This window comes from Puntigrus tetrazona, unplaced genomic scaffold (genome assembly GCF_018831695.1).
Source record: "Puntigrus tetrazona isolate hp1 unplaced genomic scaffold, ASM1883169v1 S000000846, whole genome shotgun sequence".
NCBI lineage: Eukaryota > Metazoa > Chordata > Actinopteri > Cypriniformes > Cyprinidae > Puntigrus > Puntigrus tetrazona.
The window spans coordinates 816,769-839,939 of NW_025048446.1; the positions used below are offsets into that span (position 1 = coordinate 816,769).

A 23,171-nucleotide genomic window follows, 5' to 3' on the forward strand; every position below is an offset into this window, starting at 1 on the left:
TTTGAGAAGGAAACTATGAACAATAATGTAATTAAAAGATGTGTTTGGGACACAACGTTTGGGTAACTGACACAGGAAAAAATCTCATTGATCTAGACTAGTTAATATATTTATTGCAAAGTCATGATTTAATATTGTATGCAGATATTATTGGGACATTGTTATATTATAATATATTTTTTTCCTCATTAAGGCAACCTGTTTATTTCTGTAAAAAGTTATCATAACCAATTTTTATAAAACAAATTTCATTAAACACATTTCTGACATTCTCTCCATTAAATTTCATTAAGCATTTAATTCTCTTTCAAATTTTACTGAACACGTTTAATCCTCTCCATCAAATTTCACTGAACATTTTATTTTCACCCTCAAATGTCTGTGAAAACATTTTATTCTCTCGCCCTAATTGTGCAGATACGTGAGTAAAAATACAAATAAATAAATAAAAATTAATTTAAAAAAACGTCAGTGTTTTTGTAAGTATTGTCAGATTTTCTGTTTCTGATCCTCCACCTGCACGTAAACGAAGTGACGTAATGGCGGATGTGCGCAGCAGAACTTCACGTAGTACGCACGTTCTTGACGTCACACGCAGGACTAGTAACACACAAAACCGACTGAACGGAAAATCAGAAACTCTTGCTTTGGCTAACTTGAATTTACTGTTTAGCCAAAAGAAAAGTGAGTCATGTCGGTGAATTACGCCGCTGGACTCTCTCCATATGCGGATAAAGGCATCTGCGGCCTCCCGGAGGTAATGTTTACATTTGTTGCCGTTAGCCGGCTAGCTAGAATGGGCTTCATTTAGTGCACATTAGCCTCGTTTTATGCTTTGCGAAATGTACTGTTACTAGATAACTTATGTAATGCTTTTTAGACATATGTGTGTAGGGAATGACAACTGTACGGTTCATTTCGCTACAAAGTGAACCGGAACAAAATTCATTAACATGCAGTTACTGAATACCTATATGCTAATAATAACATTAAAAACATGAGGTATTTACTTTGATTGTACTACAGCGAAGAAGGAGTCTACGATAAGTATTTAGTTAATGAATATTTTATAGTGTTGTTTTTAAATGAGAATAACATGTACGACTGTTTATGGTTGCCAAGCAACGCCATTGATTTTAGGCAAAATGTTATGGTACTGATCTACAATAGGAAATAAAGTATTCTTTCTTATTTGTATATTATGTGAAGTATACGTGCTTTATAAATAATATATCGATTTATAGAGGATGGGTAGATATTGAACAGAATAAATATTTCTGAAAAGTTGCTAAGGTTTGTGCGCGTTTGCAGGAGTTTGACGGCCCAGAGGAGCTGAAGACTAAAGTGGAGACCCTGGCTCAGTGGATCAAGGAGTCACATTACATGGTGGTGCATTCAGGAGCTGGAATCAGCACGTCTTCAGGGATCCCAGACTTCAGGTACTGCAGACAGACTTTAGCTTCGTAGTGTCATTGATATAAATTACACACACAGGGGTTGGACAATAATACTTAAGTAGTGGCCAATTTAGTGTTGGAGGTTTCATGGCTAATTTTGACCAGCCTGGTAGCCAATCATCATTGATTGCACATTCAATCAGTAAAAGCAGAGTGTGAAGGTTTAATTAGCAGAGTAAAAGCACAGTTTTGCTTAAAATGTTGCAATGCGCACAACGTTATGGGTGACATATCAGTTCTAAAGAGGACAAATTGTTCTTGCTGGTGACCCAGACAGCAAGTCTTTGTGACGTATCAAGAGCCACGGTATCCAGAGTCACTATACATTGCCGGGCTGCTATAGCCAAACCTTTGGTCACTCGTGCCAATGCCAAATCCTCAATGGTGCCAGCAGAGAAAGTCTTAGGTTGTGGACAATGCGAAACATGTATTGTTCTCTGATGAGTCCACCTTCAATGTCTTTCCCACATCTGGGAGTGTTACGGTGTGAAGAAGCCCCAAAGAAGCGTACCACCCAGACTGTGAAGCATGGGGGTGGATCAGTGATGGTTTGGGCTACAATATCATGGCATTCCCTAGACCCTGTACTTGTGTTGGATGTGTCAAGGACCGCCAGACCATTCTGAGAACCATGTGCACCCAATTTTCAAAATATATGCTGTATATGTGTGAATTCATATATACATATAGACAGAACACGCACATATATTATGCAAACAACATTTTTTTTGTATCTGAGTTTTCGTTTGATAACGTTAACTTTAATGGGATCAGTGGCCTGTAGCGACCTGAGAACAACAAACTCATTTTAATTTAAATACGAAGCTTACATTTTCTTAAGGCTTAAACTTAAAATTATACATGTAATAAGTAGCTGCAATAGTCAGCCAATTTTGTCTGTAAAATGAATTTACTATAAGCTGCTTTAATTTCTAGTGAGAGATAGGGGGGAGTGGCCTCATTGCGTCACTCGTGTCATTGTGTCACTTTGCTCGTAGCTGATTGGTCCAGTTCGGGTTTGCGACGTCTAATCCAGAATAAAACCTGCTCAGCAATGAAACCCGCTCAAAATCAACCCGCCTTCTCGAGCCCGAAAAATTGAGCTTGAAAAAGAGTTTGCTAAAACTAAACATGAGTGAAACTGAGTAAACCGGCTTCACGGTAGACGCCGCAGGAGGCTAGTATAGACTACTCTTGCTGTTTATCTGTATTCTGGTAGATGGTGCTATAAACTGCTATTTTGAAAGCATGAAAGAGGTTGAAGACTCTCAAGCACTAAAATGGACAGAAAAGCACAGTTGCTTGCTTTACATGCAAGTCATATACAATACAATAACTCTTTGTGAAATGTTCAACGATTCACTGAAAATTGTGGCTTTTTTCTTAGTTCTCATCTCTTTTTTTTCTCATTTATGTTCACGATACACGTAACAACTTCAGAGAATTGCACTTTTTTTTTTTTCATGTAGTGTTTCATCAACTGATATTAAATGTGTAACATCAGGACAAAGAGTAAAATATTTATAGATGCTTTCTGTGTAATGCAATCAGCAAAGCTATAATTTTTCTTAAAATCAATGGCCAGAGATGCATTTATGTTTCCACCCACATTCCTAATCTTCTGGCAGCCCAGTAGAAGGAAACGGGGATAATCCCGTGGATTTAATTCTCTGGAAATAACCAAAACCATGCTTTTCAAACCAGAAATAGAGCTTTTGTTTGCAGTGTTTATTTGTGTGTCTGCTTTGTTTGTTTGTTTGTTTAATGTAGAGTTATTATCCACTTGTGCATCGGTTAATAACTGTTCAGATGGTAGCCCCTGAGCATCCATATTAATATGGCCTCAGATCAAAGGACGGGTTAAAAGATTCACGCTGACTGCAGAGAGCCGCCACTAGAGGGAGATAAGCATTTTAAGTGCATTAAAAACAACAGTGTTATTGTTTTTTAAGTTTTACCTTTTTTTTAAGAATGTGACGCAACAATATATATTCAGATGCAGCCTTCCGTGCATGGAAAATATCGCAACCTAAACTTTTTATTTAATCTTGTTGCCAACGTTTCCCATTTTAATTTAGCTTACCGAAAGTAAAAGAGGAATAAGAATAATACATGTATTTACTTAGAATGTATTTACGTGGAATTAATCTAAATAAAAGCTATACATTTAAAAAAAAAAAACAATAAAATGGAACAAAAAACATTAAAAACTTTATCATTAAAATGAAAACACATTACAAAACTAAGTAAATATTAATAATTTAAATGATACTTAAAAACGTTGGTAGTACTATTCATGCTATTCTGAACACAGCCTGACTGTCTGGTCTCTGAGGTGCATGCTTTTATTCTGTTCTAATGATGGCTTTGAAATCAAAAAGCCAAATCAAAAGAAAAAGAGAATTCGTTAATGGGAAAGAACTCTCAGATAACCTTTTACACGTCTGATGATAAAAGAATAAATGAACGATAATTCTATTCTATTGCTGAGCAAAGCTCGTAGCGCTTCACCCTCGTATCGAATCTCGTATTGAACCCGTTTCGTGCCACTTAATTGATCAGTTGTGGCTGATGTAAAGATGAGCGCCGCTTGCTTTATAATATTATTGATCTAGTTTGGGGCCTATTGTCTCCAGATATCAGATTAAAATCAGTAGTGGACTTGTGTAACTTAGATGGTGAAGTTGACATATTATATCTCGTTTATTTTGTAGTATATTCTGTGCTTGTAATTCAGGAAGAACATCCACGTTACATGAGCCACATTGAGCGAATTGGAAACTGCTTTAAGAACCATTAAGATATTATTGCACTGTGACATTTTCATCCCTAGTTAAGCGTTTGGGACTCTAGACCTCATTGTCATTATGTGTTTGGATTTTTGCTTGCTTGATTGTTTGTTAGTAATTTTCTTTAGTGTCAATGATGGTTATCCTAACAATATTAACAATTAACTTGAGCATATATATATAACTGTTTATGAAATTGCTTTCATATTATATATTATTTTCTTACTATTATTGTATATTGCATATTTCAGTTCTATGTTATTTTAGTACATACAGTTCGAGTAAAATAATTGTGCCTTTGTCAACTAGCTTAATTAAAATGCAAAATTTTTTCATGGTTTTAGTTATTTATAATAACCCTGAGTACTACAGTCTCATTTTCAAGTTCAAGCTTTGTGTGTGTGTGTGTGTGTGTGTGTGTGTGTGTGTGTGTTTCCACACTACTTTTACTTTAAGATTTGTGTTTGATGTAAAACAAAATGTTAACATTCCATGAATTTCAGTGTTGATTTGATTGAATTCACCTTCTGCTTGTTCGTCATTCGTAATTGCTTAACACCGCGTGCACGGGGTTTCATTTTAGAGGGTGCCGGGGTCACGTTTGTTCTCCTCCTTTCACCCATCTGGTTTTCCTTTCTTTTCCTCGTTGTCATTCTGTCTGGCTCATCTGACTCATTATCAGAAGAAACGTGTGTGATGCGATGGGCAGCTGCGTATTTTTTCCTCCTGCGTTCTCTCATATGAAATTTTCATAAGAACACCTGTCTGTCAAATCTTGATTGACAGATTATTGTCAGAGCTGAGGCTTCTTTTCTCGAACAGGCATTCATTCTGACTGTTAAGGGCACATATAACGCTAAAGCATTAGTTCACATAAAAATGACAGTGCTTTCACCATTTACTCACCTTCATGTCAACTGAACCAAATTAGATTTTTTTTTTGTGGGATGCAAAAGGTGTTTGGTTCCCAAGGGACACTGCTACTGATGAAAGGCATCGTTTGAATGCATGTACTGTCGTAACATCTACCATTTTCAGAAATGTAGATGTAGATGCGTTTATAGCTAGTGTGCACCGTTATGTTCAAGAGTGTTATGTTATGTTTTTTCTTTTTATCACTTACACCTACAAAGTAAACATCTGTTTGATCAAAAATATAGTAAATCTGTAATATTGTGAAATATTATTGCATATTAAAATAAGTGCTAATCAAAAGAACAGCATTTATGTGAAATAGAATTTCATATTTATTTTTCCTGCTACTACTACTTTTGATCATTGCAATGCAGCGTTGGTTAATAAAAGCATTCATTTCTTTCGGAAAAATTAACTAACCCTAAACATTTGAGAGAGATAGCGGATTAAGAAATAAAATGCATAAAAACATTGCAAATGCATAAAAACCCCCATCATTCACTAACCAGGAAATACTATTAAATGATCCAATCTTTTCTTTTGAAAAACAGTTTGGCACGGTGTGAGCGAAGAACTTTACGGTTGAACTATTGTTTTAAAATTCACCAACTCGCTCTGGTCTTGCTTCGAGGGAACAGGTTGACACATTTTCACGGTTGAACGTTTTAATATTCTGCAGGCATATTCATCTAAACAGCAGCGCACTAGAATCTCCTTTCAATTTTCCACATTGCACTGCATGCGGTGGGCAGCATTTCATAAGTGGAGAGCTTACTTGGGACATGCGTAGTCTCGGGCCTAGACGGACTGTTTACTGACTGCCTGCGAATCGCACACAAAAGATGTCAAGAGCTCTCTCAAACGTTGAGCTCCCATCTGATTGCTTGGCTTGATGCAATTTTCCAAAGTCAGTGCACGGGTTTATATCAGTGCACCAGGAAACAAACTCATCTGTTTGCTTCGGGAAGAACCAAACGCTGCATTTGTTCCAAGTTTTTGACATTGAATGTTTGAAAGACGGTCAAAAGTTTCATCCGAGACGCTTAGTGAGCGAGCAGACCTTTGTTTTCATCCGATTGCAGATTTGCACGCCTCCAAATGTCACATTAAGGAAAAGCTAACTGTGTTTGACGGTTGACGTGTCAGGCAGACGCCCTCTTTCTGTCTAAGCGGGTGATTCTTGGCCAGAATAAGCTGCTGTGTATACAAGACTTTGATCAATAGCCTAAAGTCTGGATGGGACTTATTTAGGGGTTTATGTAGTACTTGTAAGAGCTTATCCAAGTTTAGTAAGAACACAAAACTTTTGATAAGTCGGGCAAGGAAAGCCGCTGCGTGTGTGTAACTAGAAAAGCGTGAAAAAGCAAACAGAATTTCAGCAGAATTGGCTGTTTGTGTGTGTGTGTGTGTGTGTGTGTGTGTGTGTTTTAATACAAAATCCCCCTGCTGCACAAGAGCAAGATATCTGCCCGTTTTAGTGAACTTTTGAGTCGTCCCTCTTAGTAACTCCTTCCACACGGTTATAAGAAAGCGTAGTGACCTCCTGCTGTTCTCCATGATAACTAAAACCCCGTCTTTGTCATCAGAGATTCCCAGCAGCTCAGCAGCGCTCACTGAATCACAGAGGGAGAGGAGGAGCACACGGGAGATGAAGGCTTGTGGGAATGGATAGTAATTTATTTTTTCCTCCTGAAGTTTACTGGTTTCTTACGCCAAAAATAGTTTAACATAGTCATTTCCAAACCTAAAGCAACACAAGTATGCACTGTCATTATGGAATAATTTATATATGCATTTAATGGACAAATTAAATTTAATACAAAGTATGCATTTTGTAGTTCAATTTCATTCGAACTCATTACTTTATGCTTTGTTTCTAACAGCGTGCTCTTTGTTTAGTATATACGGTCAACATTTGAAGTGGATCAAACAAAAAAATCATCAAAGACAAGAACTGTTTTCTTTTTTTTTGTTTGGTTTTAGAACATATGTGATGAAAGGTTTTGATCCAAGTTTTTTCACTTCAAATGTTGACTACTGTAATATGTATATTGTTCAAAATAACTTTTTTATATATATATATATATATATATATATATATATAAGAAGTCTCTTCTGCTCATTGAGCTTGCATTTGTGTTTTAAAACAATACAAAACACTAGTAATATTGTCGACTATTAAATTTTAAAATAGCTATTGTATTGAAATGTATATATTCAAAATGTTTTTTTCAATTGATGCAAAGCTGCATTTTTTTAGCATCATTACTCCAGTTTTCAGCGTAATATGACTTTAATTGATTGTAATATCTGTCATTTTCTATTCTTAACTGTTTTAAATCATTGTAAATAAGTAAATTATTTAAAAAGTTTCAATTCCTTTGATTGTTTTAAAGCACTTTGCATATAAATAAACTTCCCTTGCCTGTATAAACGAAAGATTGTATTTTTTCCGCCCTTAACTTTTGAATCTGACAGCATGCTTTCACAGTACATCATCCCCTATATTTCAAAGGTTCATGGAAGAGTCAAGAAAAGACCCAGAAAGGCTCCTAACTGAAACCGAGGACAAAAGAGAGAGTACATTTCAACCTAAAAGCATGTTTGTGATCCCTGTGCCGTTTGTGTTCGTCAGAGGTCCTAATGGAGTGTGGACGATGGAGGAGAGAGGCGAGTCGCCTCACTTTAACACCACGTTTGAGGACGCCCGTCCCAGTCTGACTCACATGTCCCTGCTGCAGCTGCAGAAGACGGGACACCTCAAATACCTCGTCAGCCAGAACGTAGACGGCCTCCACCTGCGCTCCGGCTTCCCCAGGTAACGACGGAAATTACACACAAAAGCATCCGATCCGATTGGCTGGCTTCACGCCACTCCCACGTCTCTCGTACCGCTTTGATTACGGTTCCGACCTCTGTCCTGCATGCGATGTCAGATGTGTCACGTTGATTAGCTCTTTTAATTTTCTCTTTCCATAAGCGAATGCAATCAGCATGTCTTGTTCTAGGCAAATGACTCGAAGCTGTTAATGTTTAATTTAGCATTTTGACATGATAAATTGCACTTTTTATTTGGGCAGACGTAATTAAAAGCCCTCAGCCTTCGTTTATTGTATTGTATTCTCTTATTAATGTTTTGTTAAGTCAGGTTTATCGTTAAATAAAACTCTTAATTGAAAAAAAAAATCCTTACTTAAACATTAAATAATAAAAAATAGACAGTGACTTGAAAAAATGATCTTGTTAAAGTTTGTTCATAAGGAAAAAATTGTTATTTTTATTCTAGGTGAAGTTAAAAGTTAATTAAATTGAACAGAAATGAGAGAAACACAAAACTACAAATTAATGTTAATAAAATACTGATATTGCTGTGATTTAACAATAAACTAATGAAAATGACAAAAACACAAATTAATAAAACTTTAAATACAAAAGGACGCAAATATATTTTATATTTATATTTAACAGAAATGACCTAATTCAAAAGAAAACTGGAAATATAAAAATGAATTAAAAATCTTAATAAAACTCTAATAGTACACCAAATCCTGTTGATTTGAACCGATATAAACAACCCACAGTCGTTTGCATGTATTGACAGAACTGTGTCGTCATTTTCTCATCCTTTCTTTAATTGCTTATTTTTCTCTTGTTATTGATTTTGATTCATTACTCGTTCTTCTGTTCTTATTGGGTTTGTTTATTTCTCTGTGTGTCTGCTAGGGATCGATTGTCGGAGCTACATGGGAACATGTTCGTTGAAGAATGTGAGAAGTGCGGCAAGTATGTAATCGATCTCTGAACATTTGTAATGAAGTCTGTCCGCACGCGTCAAGAGCAAGATTAACCACATCTTCTGATGCGGTTTAACTAGTACAAGACATTCAGGACTGTTTTAAACTTGTTGCTGTGCTGCTAGTTGCCAAGAGTAGAGAATGATGTAAAAAGACAGACTTTAAATGATTTATTTGACAAGCAACTTAGATTTCAACTTAAGTGTGTTTCAGCAAAGTATCAAATTACTTAAAGAACAAATCCATTTTTTTGTAATTTTGTGTTTTAAATATTTTTTTAAAATATTTATCACTTGCTCAGCAATGGATCATCTGCAGTGAATGGGTGCCGTCAGAGTGAGAAACAGCAGATAAAGACTTAACAATAATCCACAAGTTCTCCACAACACTTGTGGTTTGTGATATTTTTTTATCAGCTGTTAGGACTCTCACTCTGACGGCACCCATTCACTGCAGAGCACCCGTTGCTGAGCAAGTAATGGAATGATACACTTCTCCAAATCTGAAGGAAAAAAAAACTCATCTACACCTTGGACTGTGTTGACTGAGCATAACTTGTGGACCCTAAATATTCGTTTAACATCCAAAGATTTTATAAACTATTAAGGCATTTTAGGTAGGTTCACTTAATGCTGCTTGAACACCTTTAAAACATTGCAGTCAAATTCTGATTTAAAATCGAATCCAGCACAAAATCTAATCCCACCAGTTCTAGCCCCGAAACATGGGTAAATAAATAAAAATCTGTTTACAGAAAAAGTCTATGATGAATTTACACTCTCCACAAGCATTGATTAGGGTTTACTTTTCTAGTGCACACTGCACGTTTGACATTGAGCTTGTGCGGCATTGATTGTGTATGTGCATCATAGCTCTGTGTCTAACAGATAAAGCCTGTGAGAACGCTGAGCTATCGATCATGGCAACGGATCATGTGTATGTACTGCCAACTGTCACAGATAAGCACTTGTGCCCTGGGCTGTTTCAGGCAATATGTTCGGGACACTGTAATTGGAGTGATGGGTCTGAAGCCGACCGGACGCTACTGCGATGTCACACGCTCAAGAGGACTCCGATCTTGCAGGTGATTGCGCCACTTTAGAGGAATGGACCATAACCGGTCCGTCGTGATTTTCCATGATGTTGGGAGCCAGAAATTCATGCCTCGGACACGCACACACACACACACACACACACAATTTATTATTATAAAAAATGTACACATGTAGTGTCACACATCTCTTCCTAAAAGTTTTATCTGTTTTTTCATTGGCTAATATTAGCTGACTGACATTTTTAGTTAGAGCTGTCGGTGTCTGTATGCGCTGAGGGCCCTCAGGAGCCCCAGCGGTCAGCTCACACCGTTCGCTTCGAGGGACCTTCTCAGTTGTTATTGGCAGTCTCAGGCTGCGCTTCCAATGCCTTTTAATGGCCCCTGGCAGTCTGAGGCCCCTAAGGCACCGGCCCCTTCGCTTCATATTCCAGCCCTGAGCATCCTCTGATGTTGCAGCAGGCAAGCGTTACGTCTTCAAAAACTAAAGTCACAAATATTTTAAAATGCAATTTTTATGATAAATTATAAGTTACTGAATTTTAAAGCAAAAACCTTAAGTTGAACACAATGATTATCATGGTCAAGCTTTGTTTGTATTATTCTTTATTAGCATCACATCCCTAGTAATGGTAATATGCAATGTAGTGTTATATTGTCATGCATATTCACAACAATTTATATGACATAACACAGTAAGTTCAATAACGTCTTACCTTTTGGAGAATTTTCTCAAGCTGGAGGCTTGAACCTTCAAGAACTTATTTGCTTGTGTTTTGAGAATATAGTTTTTCTCTCAAGAATCAACAACAATTTAAAAAGAAAGGACAAGACGTATTTTGTGGAATACACAGTATATTTTTTGGACATACTTTTCTGACATCACCAGTGTTTTAATTAATATCTTGCTTGATACACATTTTTATATTTCCCCTTTTTATTTTAATTTTTCTAAAAGTTGCATTCTTTTTGTTGCATTTTTGTTGTTTGTATTAGTTTTTTTTAATGCCTATAGCTTTTACTACATTTTATTTTAGTTATTTTACTACATCAAATAGTTGGAAAACAGGTAATTGATATCGACATTGATGAACTGTTTTTTTGTTTTTTTTTCTTCACCAAAAGATTAATAGCACAAAGACATCTGACTGATGTATCTGTACATAAAACATGATAAAAATAGCAAGTGCCACCGGATTTCTGTGCCTGTCTCATCACCTGTTTGTGTTTCTCTGCAGAGGAAAGCTGATCAGCACTATATTGGACTGGGAGGACTCACTGCCTGACAGAGACCTGAATAGAGCTGATGAAGCATGTCGGTAAGTAAGAGAAATACCGGGAATGAGAAGGTGTGCTCAACTTTACAGTGAAAAGGCCATTAGATAGGCAATCAAGAATTGTGCTCATAGTAGCAATTACAGTTCTAAAATTAGATGATTGACAAGTCAGTTTAAGAAAGGCAGTTACTAGCTTTTTATAATGTATATTTTTTAGGCATACCTTTAGACCAGTTGATTGCTGGGGTATTATAGTTAAAAAGGTATAACAATTTTTTTATATATATATATTTGAAATAAAACGAACATATTAATAAAAAAAATCAGATCTGTATAGAAAATGGTAAATAATTAATTGCATACAAAATAATAGTTTTTGAGCGCGCTAATACAAATATTTGTAAAAAATAATAATAAAAACGACAAAATCACTTAATCCCAAAATTACTGAAACTTGTTTATTCCAAACAAAAACGAAAAACATTCTTAAAAATTACATTGAAACGAAAATGGGTCTTAATTTTACTGCGTTTATTATGTTTATTATTTGTGATAAATCCATGCGTCATTATTTGTTTTAGCTAAAAACAACGATCTAGTGTTTCTGACAAATCTAAAACCGTGTTCTGAACGGAGAAACTGTTTTACCCAGGTATCGTCACAGCAAGAAAGATGATTACAATTTCAGTTTCATTCCAGTCAAGTCCAAAGGAAAATACAGAGCAGTAAAGATTGTGATATTGCAGGTTAAGACTATGATGAATTATTATGTTCTTCTGTAGCCAAACTGTTTTTGTATATTCCAGCAATGATAGATTCTTAACTTCATATCATTATATCAGATTTACGTCCTCTACAATGCTTTCGACCTTCGAGCTTGTTGATGTGACGCATGCTGATGGTTTAGTTTATCAAAGCGCTTTTTAATTATTTCTAACCACTTCAGTTTCGGGTCAAATATTATATAGGAGTTTTTTTCGGTCTTCATCATTGTATGAACAGCACCAGATACAGCTTAATCATATCACAGCCAACACAACGCAGTCTCAGCTCGGAGACGCACACGCATACAAAACATCCCACAACACCTGCTGCACATCTGACCCGCGACTGTCCTCGGGGCTTCCACGCGCTTTCAAAATCCACCGGAGCTCGAAAGAAAAGAAATGTGACCTTGGAAATAGAAAAAGCTCCAGTGTGGGGTTTTTCTGTCTTTTGTAATCCACAACAGTTACAAACCGAGTCCCTCCAGTAATTTTAGTGAATAGAATACGTTTGATCACTTGTTCAGCCTGTCAGAAATTTAATTTAGGACACGGTACTAGAGAGTCGCATGCGTCTTTCTGTAATATAACCGTTTCCTAGTTTACGTTGGACGTGTTTTTAAAAGTAGTTTACTCCTAAATTAAACCTCACCCTCAGGCTATTCAAGATGGAGATGAGTTTGATTCTAAGTCCATAATCACACTTACTCGTGCAAAAAAGGAGAAAAAAAAATTGTTTACATCCGCTTCAGATGAGACAACAAAGCAATATTATGAATAGAAGCGTAGAAGCAACAGTTTGAATTTAAAGATGCCTTAAAGGTGCACTAAGCCATTTCGGGAAAAACTAAATGAAATCACCAAAACAAACTCTAAATTCACAGGCATTTTTTTTTTTTTATCAGCTGTTCGGACTCTCATTCTGACGGCACCCATTCACTGCAGAGGATCTATTGGTGAGCAAGTGACGGAATGCTACATTTTTTATGAAACTTTTTCATTAAAATTCATTAAGCAGGTTTGCAGATATGTCTTTTAAATGCGTTTTAGGTAAAAGCTTGTCTAAGCACGTAGGATTTTACAGTGGATACACGGCACGCTGAGATTGCTGATAAGTTTCCCACGAGCACATGAGACCCGAAAACCAATCAAACTCCTGTTCAGACTTAGATGATTGAAGTTTCTTACTTTTTCACTTTTTTAATTTTCTCTCACAGTCTGAGGTCACTTGTGTTTTTTTTTTTTTTTTTTTTTAAAAAGGAAGGTTGCATAGGTTTCTTGCCTGCTGCAGTCATTCAGTACTTGATTTTGGATATTGTGGTGAAAGGGAGGTTCAGCTCATCTCTTAGTCATGCATTTAATAGCTGTTCTTCGTCCCGGTCTTAGCGGTTCATGGGGAATTAATGGAGCTTTTAGTGGACCATTTTCATTGGATTGTGTACAGGATAATTAGCACCTTATAACTAATTAAACATAAGTATTGCACTGTTTCTTTTGAAGAGTGTCCTTAAAGTTAATGATGTTAAGCTAAAAAGAGACCTCAGGCAAGCTGTTTTCAGGTCTGTGAATGTCTTACAGCATTTTCTCAATCACTGTTGCAAGCTGCTGTTCTTTGTTGTTTTCTGCAGTGTCAGGATAGCAAACAGTTAAACACTGGACCTTTTTCACATTTTCAGGGTTTCTCACAGTCGAAGCGAACATGTCCAATCCCTCCCATAGACGCTGCATTAGAAACACTCTCACAATAGCCATACATTTTTTGTAATTTGATGCAATAATAGTATTATAAATATGACGCAGGTGACCATTAAATGTGTCGTACTTGTGAATGCAAAAAAATATATATATATTTTAAACTATTTTGACCCATTCTGCTCATTTCCTATATGTATTTTATTTCAAATGACCAGGCTATTCATTTTATTTTTACTTATTTATTCCTTTATTTCACGTAACAGAAATGCAGCCTTTTCATAATTTAAGATTTATTACAATGTGCATATTTTATGTCATTTTGCCATAAAAGCAGTAGTTTTGTTATTTATTAAAATACATCTTCAGTGTAAATATTAGTTTAATTTCTAAAACTGATAAAACTGAAACAAAAATAAAGCATGACAGCGATTAAACGAATAAAAACTACGAAAAAAGCACAAAAAATTAATTAAAAATTAAAAAAATAAAATTAAAAAAATAAAATACAAAAATAAAAACGATTTCAATGTATTAACAAATTATATGGTAGTAGATAAATAATGCTGAAATAACTGTAAAAAAAAATATTTTATAAAATATTTTATACATCTTTTTTTTGGTGGTATTTCTTGATTTTTCTTTTGCCTTTGGGGTGAACTGTGACTGAGACAGGTGTTCCTGACAGGTTTTGCATAATAATGATACAGATTTGCATCAACAAAGGAACCATGCAATGAGGAATGGAATCACAATGAAACTGGATCGAAACAATAAGATATTACTGATGAATGCTTTATTTGCTGTATAATGAGCACCTGAAGGTTTTAGAGTCACGAATAAAGCCTTTTATTGGTGCTAATGAAGCAGGAACGGACCAGACTGTAGCTTGATATTTATGTGTGCATTATGACTGTAGGTGAACCGATTTTGAGAAAAGAACTACAGACCCCAGCAGCTGACGCTCCTTGTGTTTTTTCACAGGCGAGCTGACCTGGCCTTGACGCTGGGAACATCTCTTCAAATTAAACCAAGCGGAGATCTTCCTCTTCTGACCAAACGCACAGGAGGGAAGCTGGTTATAGTCAACCTTCAGCCCACCAAACACGTACGTCTCACCAACACACACTTTATGGAAACCAAATGACAATTTTTTCAACATTAAATTGCTCAGAAGTGACTTTACGAAACGGCACAACCGCTTTCAACGCCGATAATAATCCCAAATGTTTCTTGAGCTCAAAGCAGAATATCAGAATGATTTGTAAAGGATGGTGTGACTGAGGACTGAAGTGACTGTGCTGTTAAACACAAACAGCGGTCAGCATGTGCATTGTGAGCACGCTCCCAGATCAGCATCCCTCAGCTGCGTTAAACCTTATCTGACCATTCGTGCTTATTATTAAAACAATTTTTCGATGAAGAAGCTTTCCAGCTTCGTCAAAGAGTCGAGCTGGATTTTCTCTTGAGCTCGTATCGTTTCCTTTCGGATCTCGTCGTGTGGCTGGAATGTTTTCTAATGGATTAATCTTATTCATTTTAGACGCGGCGTTATATGCCCATGTTTGAGTCATGTTTCATCCGAAGGTTATTTTTACCGCTTTACCTCTTTGCTTCTACTTCCTGTCAACATCTCGGTTCCCAAATTGGATTTATTTTTTTTTCTAAACCTTGTATGAAATTCAAAGCCTGACGCACATGCAACATGAGTTATTCCACGTGTCAAATTTTTGGTGGGGGTGTTTATGGTATCATAGCAGCTTAATGTGTAAAGAAATGGAATTTGACATTTCTTGTGCTGTTTCGTTATGTCGGACGGTAATCTGACTCTGCCGTGATTGATTAAAGTGTGCGTTTATTCAGAGCAAATTAGTGTTTCCCACAGACAGATTAAAAATGTAGGCTTGAAATTTTCAAGGACAAAGGTGTGGGTTTAATGTTTTTAAGACTTCTCACTGTGTCAGTATTTCATTTTAAGATATGTTAAAAAGTGTAATATTATTACAACTTAAAATAACGTTTTCTGTTCAAATATGTTCTAATTTATATCTGTGATCAAAGCTGAATTTTCAGCATCATTGCTCCAATCTTTAGTGTCACGTGATCCTTCCGAAATTATTATAATACGTTGGTTTGCTACTCAAGAAACATTTTAGATTATTAGCAATGTTGAAAACAGTTGTGCTGCTTCATATTTTTGTGGAAGCCGTAGTTCTTTTTCCAGGATATTTAATGATTAGAAAGCATTTATTTGAAATAGATATTCTCTGTATCATTGCGAATGGGTTTTAATGTCGCTTTTGATCAATTTATTGTATTAACACATTTCCTTTGTAAAATCTGATTCATTAAAAAGTTTTTATGCAACATTTTAGTTGCATCACACACTAGGTGTTAGGTCACATAAATATTAAAAAGATTCTAATATAAAAAAAACTTATTATTCACTGAATAATAGCTTGAATTGTAAAAAACGATTGCATATTTGCTAATGGCACCTTTTTCTAGTGTGGGTTAATCATCATGCATGTTCATTTTATGGAAAATAAGTTGAGTAAATAACACAATTTTAAGTGTATTTTCGCTTCATCTCTCAATGCTGCTTGGTTGTTGTAGGACAAACACGCTCACCTGCGTATCCACGGCTATGTAGACGAGGTCATGGGTCAGCTGATGAAGCTGCTGGGATTGGAGGTTCCAGAGTGGGCGGGGCCAACGCTGTGTGAAAGCTCGGGTGGAGACCAGGACATCCTCCCATTCGGAGCTTGGAAAAAGGAAGTGAAGATCGAGCTGAAGATAGAGGAAAATAAACCCGCCGTCCCAAAAAAACGAAAGAAGAAAGAGCAGGATTGCGAGACAAACTGCAAGAAAGATGTTAAAGTTGAAGAAGAGTCAAAAGAAGAGGGAAAGGAGGCAGCGCTTAGTGACTCTGAACCGATCAAAATGCGGAAGTCGCATCCTTTAAACGGCTCCTCGATAAATCCTACAAGTTCTTCTGCCGTGAAGGAAACGGACGCTGAACCACAGACAGACACTGAACAGCCCTCTTCCTAGAGCCCTGTCACAATCAAACAAATCTCAGGAAGCGTGGTCACTGTATGCCCTGTGTTTACATCATCATCATCATCATCATCATCAAAACCTGGACTCAGGCCTGTTAGATGAAGTAAGATGAAACGATGTCATTGAGTCGTGAGTGTGTACCATTACAGCTGGTCAGTGGATAAATTAGACCGATATTATTTCTGTTCGTCAGCCGATCTGCGCGGTTTTTCTGGCTGGAAGTTTTGGTGAATCACGGTTTTGCACTGTCAAATGAACACATGCTCTTTTCTACCCTCGAATAAATCAGGTTTGCAAAAACAAGGTTCACTGCGCAAAATGTTTCTGTCATATTTCACCCTTAAATCATTTTTACAATAATTGAAAAAATATTTTTTTATAATAGACAGTACAACAAATACTACGATTTTTTTTTTTTATACGGGAAATTCGTTTAATCGTCATGCAACATTCCCACTTGAAAATGGTCTTAAAAATACACTAGTTATATTTTTTGGGGTGAAATACGACCCAAGGCGAGTTTAGTGAGCTTCGAAATTTAAGGAAAAAAATGAGCTTAAGTTGTTCGTACTAATCGTGTAACGTGATGCTTTATTAATGTCCACTTCTCCAGCCGCTAATTTCCCTTCAGTGACGAGACGTTTATTTTTTGTTTTTATTTTCCAAAATCGGCGCCATTGTGTAACTTTGTTTTTCTACTTTTTCATAAAAAAAAACAACCATTGTATATAAACAAGATGCTGAAACTGTAAAACTGACTTTTTTTGTGTGTGTAACCTGTCTTATATCCTTGTATGATGCCTACATAGACAGCATACTCTTCTCAAGGTACTCTTTTGCAGTAAATTCTCCAGACGACATTAGTGTGCGTGCAATAAATTGTTAGTCGGTTGTATTCAGAGCGTTCCAAATACATTTACATTTGGTAGACGTTTTTTCCTGCACAAATAACTAAAGGGGTTTAATTTTGCTCCCTTAGAAAGCAGCTATCTGCACACGGCCTTTTCTGTCATCTCACTGAACGGAGTAATGCAACGAATTCTCCAGACGCGTCTTTGAAAGTGCCGCATTAAACCGCCGAGGAGGGTGTTGAAGACGGACGGTGACCGCCGCGACTGATGAGCGGGGACAGTACAAGTCAGGCGTACATCAGCTACCGCGGAGACTATTAACACGTCCCCGAGGTGCCATCAAGACTGTTTTGACAGGCCTCCAGTGATCCAGCCACTTCTGAGAGAAAAGCTGAAAGCTCTCTCTAACCCCGTCGTGTCTTTGGCTGTTCGTGCAGAAATGTGCCGAATAAAACAACAGAGGAAAAGCCGGATAAACACGGCGCTCGTGTTCTGATCGCTCCGGGGACCAGAGCTGTTCCGATGAAGTCAGCGGACGCTTCTCTTATGATCAAAGATGAATGAAAGCTGGACTGAGAACTCCTAGAACAAAGTCTGAGCTGGCCTGGATTCCTTCGCCGCATGAACCCTTAAGTCTGCAGAGATTCTTTTGACAGCACAGAGGCTTTAGTCAACAATAGCTCTGACAAAATCCCTACAGAGACCTTGAAAAGGGGCATGTTGTGTCCTAGAAGACGCCTAATTTATCCAGTACACAAATCGACTAAACGAGCAGACAGCGCAACAGCGGCGTCATCAAAATCGTTGTCATTGTCAGCAGATCGATATTGTGTACGCCGGCCGGTTTCTTCAAGAAGCAAATTATTATACTTCATACTGAGTTGTTATATTTCGTACTGAAGCACAAATTTGTTTTTCGGAAGTGGACGGCGGAGTGGTTCAATGCTTGTGGCTCAGGGAAGGCTGCTTGAGCTGGATGATATGAAATGCACTGCAAAAACTTTCTTTCACAGTGTTTTGTTCGTAGCTCAACATTGGTGAAGGAAATGGTGACCCAAATGAAACTCGTAGAAGAATTTGTTTCTTAATCAGAACACATTTGGAGAATTTTTAGCAATAAGTGCAGTGAATGGGTGCCGTCAGAATAAGTGTCCAAACAGCTGATGAAACATCAAGTAATCCACAACACTCCAGTTTATCAATTAACATCTTGCAAAGCCAAAAGATTAAATAGAGTAAATATAAGAAACGGATTTATCATTACAATAGAGTCCTCAGTCCATAATGTTGCACTGTCCAGAGAAAAAGCAAGGTATATGCATAAAATCAAGTCACGGTTTACTAGCCAAAATCATTCTGAACAAATATATGGGTGTATTTTGATGTGAAAGACAACAGAGGATGGACTTTTTCCACTTGAGGAAGTTTTATAGATTAAATTTTTTTAACCAGCTTTTCGCTTGACCACGCTCCAATTTAAATAAAAATAAATGCCATTCTTATTGCAAGAGGCAGCATCTTGTACAGTGTGCCAGACATTGGCACCGTAGAAACCGCTTTAACGGAAGGCAACTGTTCTCTGTCAGCAGACACCTGAATTGCTATGTTGCAGCTCAGACCGCCTGCTGTTGAACAGTCAGTCAGACAGCTCGGATCATTTTCCAATCATTCCTGGCCCCCACATCTAGCACGTCTCTATGTGGACATCTCGGCTCCCCTCCGGGCTGTTCGAGCGCCCTGCAGCCTCTGCAGCATACTAACACCTTCCTGCTTTCTTACCCAACAACCTCGTCAAGAGCTCTCATGGCCATCAGCAGAACTCTTCGTGACTTCTCAAATCTCTTCCCACAAAGAGATGAAGTCTCTGTTCTTCTGAAATCATACTTCAATTGGTTGCACCAGTTGATTTTTAACACTTTGTGACTTTGCTTGCTTTTATTGTTTTATGTTGTTTTCAGTTGTATTGGTATGCAAATGCTTAAAGCGTATTAAAAATGTAAAAATCTCCATATTATAACCTAAATTAACAGCTGATCTCGCATGTTATGACTTTTAACTAATTCAGTACATATTAGATACATAAATTTGAGACTTCTAAATTATCAACGGGATGTATAAGGCCTGCTTTGCTGGGAAAAAAACGGTAATACATAATCTTGTATGCAGTCTGTTTAGCAGGTATAAAGATCGCACTGATTTCATTTACATTACAAACTATTACCTATTATAACTATAACTATTAAATTGCATATTGTAATGTTTTGTTGTTATCATTATTATTGATAATACTTTATAATGTTATTTTTCGCTTTACCGCGTGAACAGGAAGTAGTCTTGAACATTAGCGTAAACTTTTATTTTGCCTTGCGTAATGATAAACATCAACATTAATCATTTTAACTTCAGGAACCCCGTGGAGACGTGGGACAAACTAAATAATTAAATAACACAATAATAATACAGCCTTTCCGAAACACTTTTATGTGAAACTTTGCATATTCATAACCACAGAGGAGTAATAATCGCACAATTAATGTTTTCAGCAATTTGAAAATGGCGCTGACCCCAAAACAACAGGAGGGTTAAAAGAAGTCACAAATTTTGCATGACTCACTGCGGTGTCCTCAGTATTCGACGCTGCCGAATGTGCGCTGAAGTGATAAACATTCACTTTAGAACAAATGCGATGCAGCCTTTGAGTCAAAGCACAGCGTTCCAACTAATGAGCTGATAAGATTACAGAAACACGGCAAATGTGCATAAAAGTGGCCTCCAGGAGCGCTGCGGCACGCCACAAAATAAATAATCTGGAAATGTATCAACAGCACAGGCTTGGGCAAAGCACATCAGACGCCTCCCTGGCATATCCCATGATCCTTGGCTCGGATGCAGTCACAGTCATTCGCCCTCAGCGACGGGGAGGCTCAGAATACCTTAAACCAATTTGGAAACCGCATCGCTTTCGTTGTCGTCAAGCTGCCTTTAGCCATGAGCGCGGCCTTATCTCACAGCGAAACAGCCGCCTTCTGCGTCACCGGGACTCTCTCCCTTTGACACGCGGCCCCCCCCCCCGGACAATACAAACTTAATTGAAAAGGTTCACTGCAATTTGCGAATAGATGGCGGAGCAAAAACAAAACAAAGCAACTGGTAAAAATACGAAAATACGTCTCTTGGGCTTTTTTGAAATGAACGACCTCTTCGGCAGGTCTCTGGGGGCTCTAGGAATTGGGCTCCGAAATACAGAGGAATATTGATTACGGTTAGGCTGCGTTGTTTTTTGTTTTTTTTCTTAGGCGATGTTGTCCTGAAATATGCAAAGCTCTACAATCGTTACGGCAGTAAAGTTGCTTTAATTGTCTGTTCAGCTGTTTGGCCGACGCGCAAGATATTGTCGACTCGTTGTGTTTACGTCTGCCACAAAATGTCTCGGCATCCACTTTAGTCGCTTTTCTCGTGTTCAGTTCAAGTTGCGTCTGTCACAGTCTGTCCGGGAACTTTCTTTCGATGCACTGTCATTCAGAAAAGTCGATTTCAGTAACAGCTTTAATGCTTATTTTTGAGAAGTAAAGGCATTTAAGCCCGGTAATATTTCCGTTTCAAATAAATGCTGTTCTTTCTTTGACAAAGAATACAAAAATATGGATATTTTCAGCATTAATAATAATCAGAAATGTTTCTTGAGCAGCAAATCAGCATATTAAAATGATATCTGATAGAGCATGCGATTTTGGCGTCGTATAATATTCTTCTGTGTCCTCCAGCACATGTCTTCCTGGGAAGTGACATCTATTTGGAGGGAAAGACAACTAGATGAACGTCAGTAAGTATTAGCAATGGGACTTATTCTGCTGATGCTGCGGAGTTGGTTTGGGTTATTTTGGTACATCTTCAGTATCAATCCTTTCCTTAAACCCTCAGCGTGAAAGGAAACTTGCAGCCCATTTTATTTCTTTCGGCTGCTGCGCTTTAAAATATATTTATTAAGAATAAATGTGGAGTGGGAAGGTCTGATGAGAGTTATATGTAGAGCATATGTGAACCAATCAAGTTAAAATGGATGCAGTTTGACGACTTTTTTGGCGTTTAGAGTCATTTTTAATTATTGCAAATTATGCAATGTGCATTAGCATGATTTTTCATGTGTTCTTTATTTTTGCTATCAACTGGTGATACCTACCAAGTAGCAAAAAAATGTTTTAGTTTCTCTAGTAAGCGTGTACTGTCATATACAGTATATCACCCCGTTATAATCAGTATTCAAAAGGTATTCATTATTATCCGTTTGATTCATTTCATGTTTAATATTCACTTTATGTCTGATAATTTTGCTCTTTGTGGCCAATTATGAATTTATCATGCTGTAATGTGGATTTAAATTGCTCACACTGAGGGCGTAATTCTTTATGACAATTGATGCCACCAACAATGAACCCAATTCCCTTGTATTCAAAGCTGCATGCATTATTACCTGTAATTATGCAAAAAGCTTAAAGCGGTTAGAAAATTGATGATTGAAGGTGAGAAAGGTTAGGCACTCGTCGAGCTGCAAGAGCTGATACAGTGGAGGTGTTCGGCTGAATATTCACGTGTTGCCCAAGGTTAGCTGGAGGTGGTTTTACTGTCAGTTGCCAGAAGAGCAAGGGCAGCTTTAAAAAGCCACGCTTAGAGGGCCAGTGAAATCTGAGGAGCCGAGGCCAAAGGGGACTGTGAGCGCTCAGCAAACGTCTTAGAGGGGCACGATTTAAGCTCCATTACAGACATGATATGCCGGTTTTGCCACCGCTGGGACGGAGAGCTCGACAAGCTAACGGCCCATTAACCGATGATGGCCTTGACGTGGGACAGCGGCCCTCTTGACATCGTAGGAGAGGATGGGATGTTCCAGAAACTCAGTCTGGCAGGCGTTCTGTAGGAAGGGGACGCAGTATCAAGACGGGGTTTATTAGTCAAACTGTGTGCCATTTAAGAAATAAATCAATGGAGAGCGCCTGGATTTATATCGAATCGGGGCAGCAAACAAGATACCTTGCGAGTAAGATTATTCGAAATTTGCTGTTTTTGTTACTTTTGAAGATGTTTTTCAAGACGTTTGATGGTTTAGGTTTTATATACATGGAAAGCATAAAAAGTATCTAACTTAATGTTTCAAATAACATTTATGAAAATAAAATTATTGTCAAAAGATCGTTAATGACAAAGGTCTGCCAAGTTTTTAGTAAATAAACTTGTTACGCTGGATGACATTTTAAGTGGTGTCTTCTTTAAATTATGGCCAAATGCATTATAGTCATTATTTGTTTCACAGTGTCCAGAGAAAAACTAAAACTGTATTAAACTTCTGTTGTTTTGGAAGCTTGAAAACCATTTTTTGTCTTTAAACCATATGCAGAATGAATTATATATATTATTATATTATATTATATTTTAGTATATTTAGTAGAGACTTGAAAGGCAGACTGTTGGGAGTTATTAGAGTAGCCTATTAATCAATGTTATACGCAACCAACTTATTTTT

At 37.2% G+C, this 23,171-nt stretch overlaps 1 protein-coding gene across 3 annotated transcripts; it reads left to right on the forward strand.

Annotated features, from left to right (window-relative positions):
- The first annotated feature begins 564 nt into the window (after positions 1–564).
- Positions 565–19,910, forward strand: sirt6 (sirtuin 6). Of its 3 annotated transcripts, none has more exons than XR_006248997.1 (9): positions 565–757; positions 1,312–1,439; positions 7,797–7,979; positions 8,885–8,944; positions 9,944–10,039; positions 11,245–11,325; positions 14,724–14,847; positions 16,356–17,630; positions 17,782–19,910. XR_006248997.1 is itself a non-coding variant. In XM_043233540.1 (8 exons), the coding sequence occupies exons 1-8, from the start codon at positions 692–694 to the stop codon at positions 16,791–16,793; spliced, it is 1,176 nt and encodes a 391-aa protein (XP_043089475.1). In that variant the 5' UTR covers positions 565–691; the 3' UTR covers positions 16,794–17,662. The 3 variants fall into 3 exon arrangements, 1 of the variants encoding a protein (XP_043089475.1); XR_006248998.1 differs by having other exon boundaries at positions 16,356–16,905; XM_043233540.1 differs by lacking the exon at positions 17,782–19,910 and having other exon boundaries at positions 16,356–17,662.
- The last annotated feature ends 3,261 nt before the right edge of the window (positions 19,911–23,171 follow it).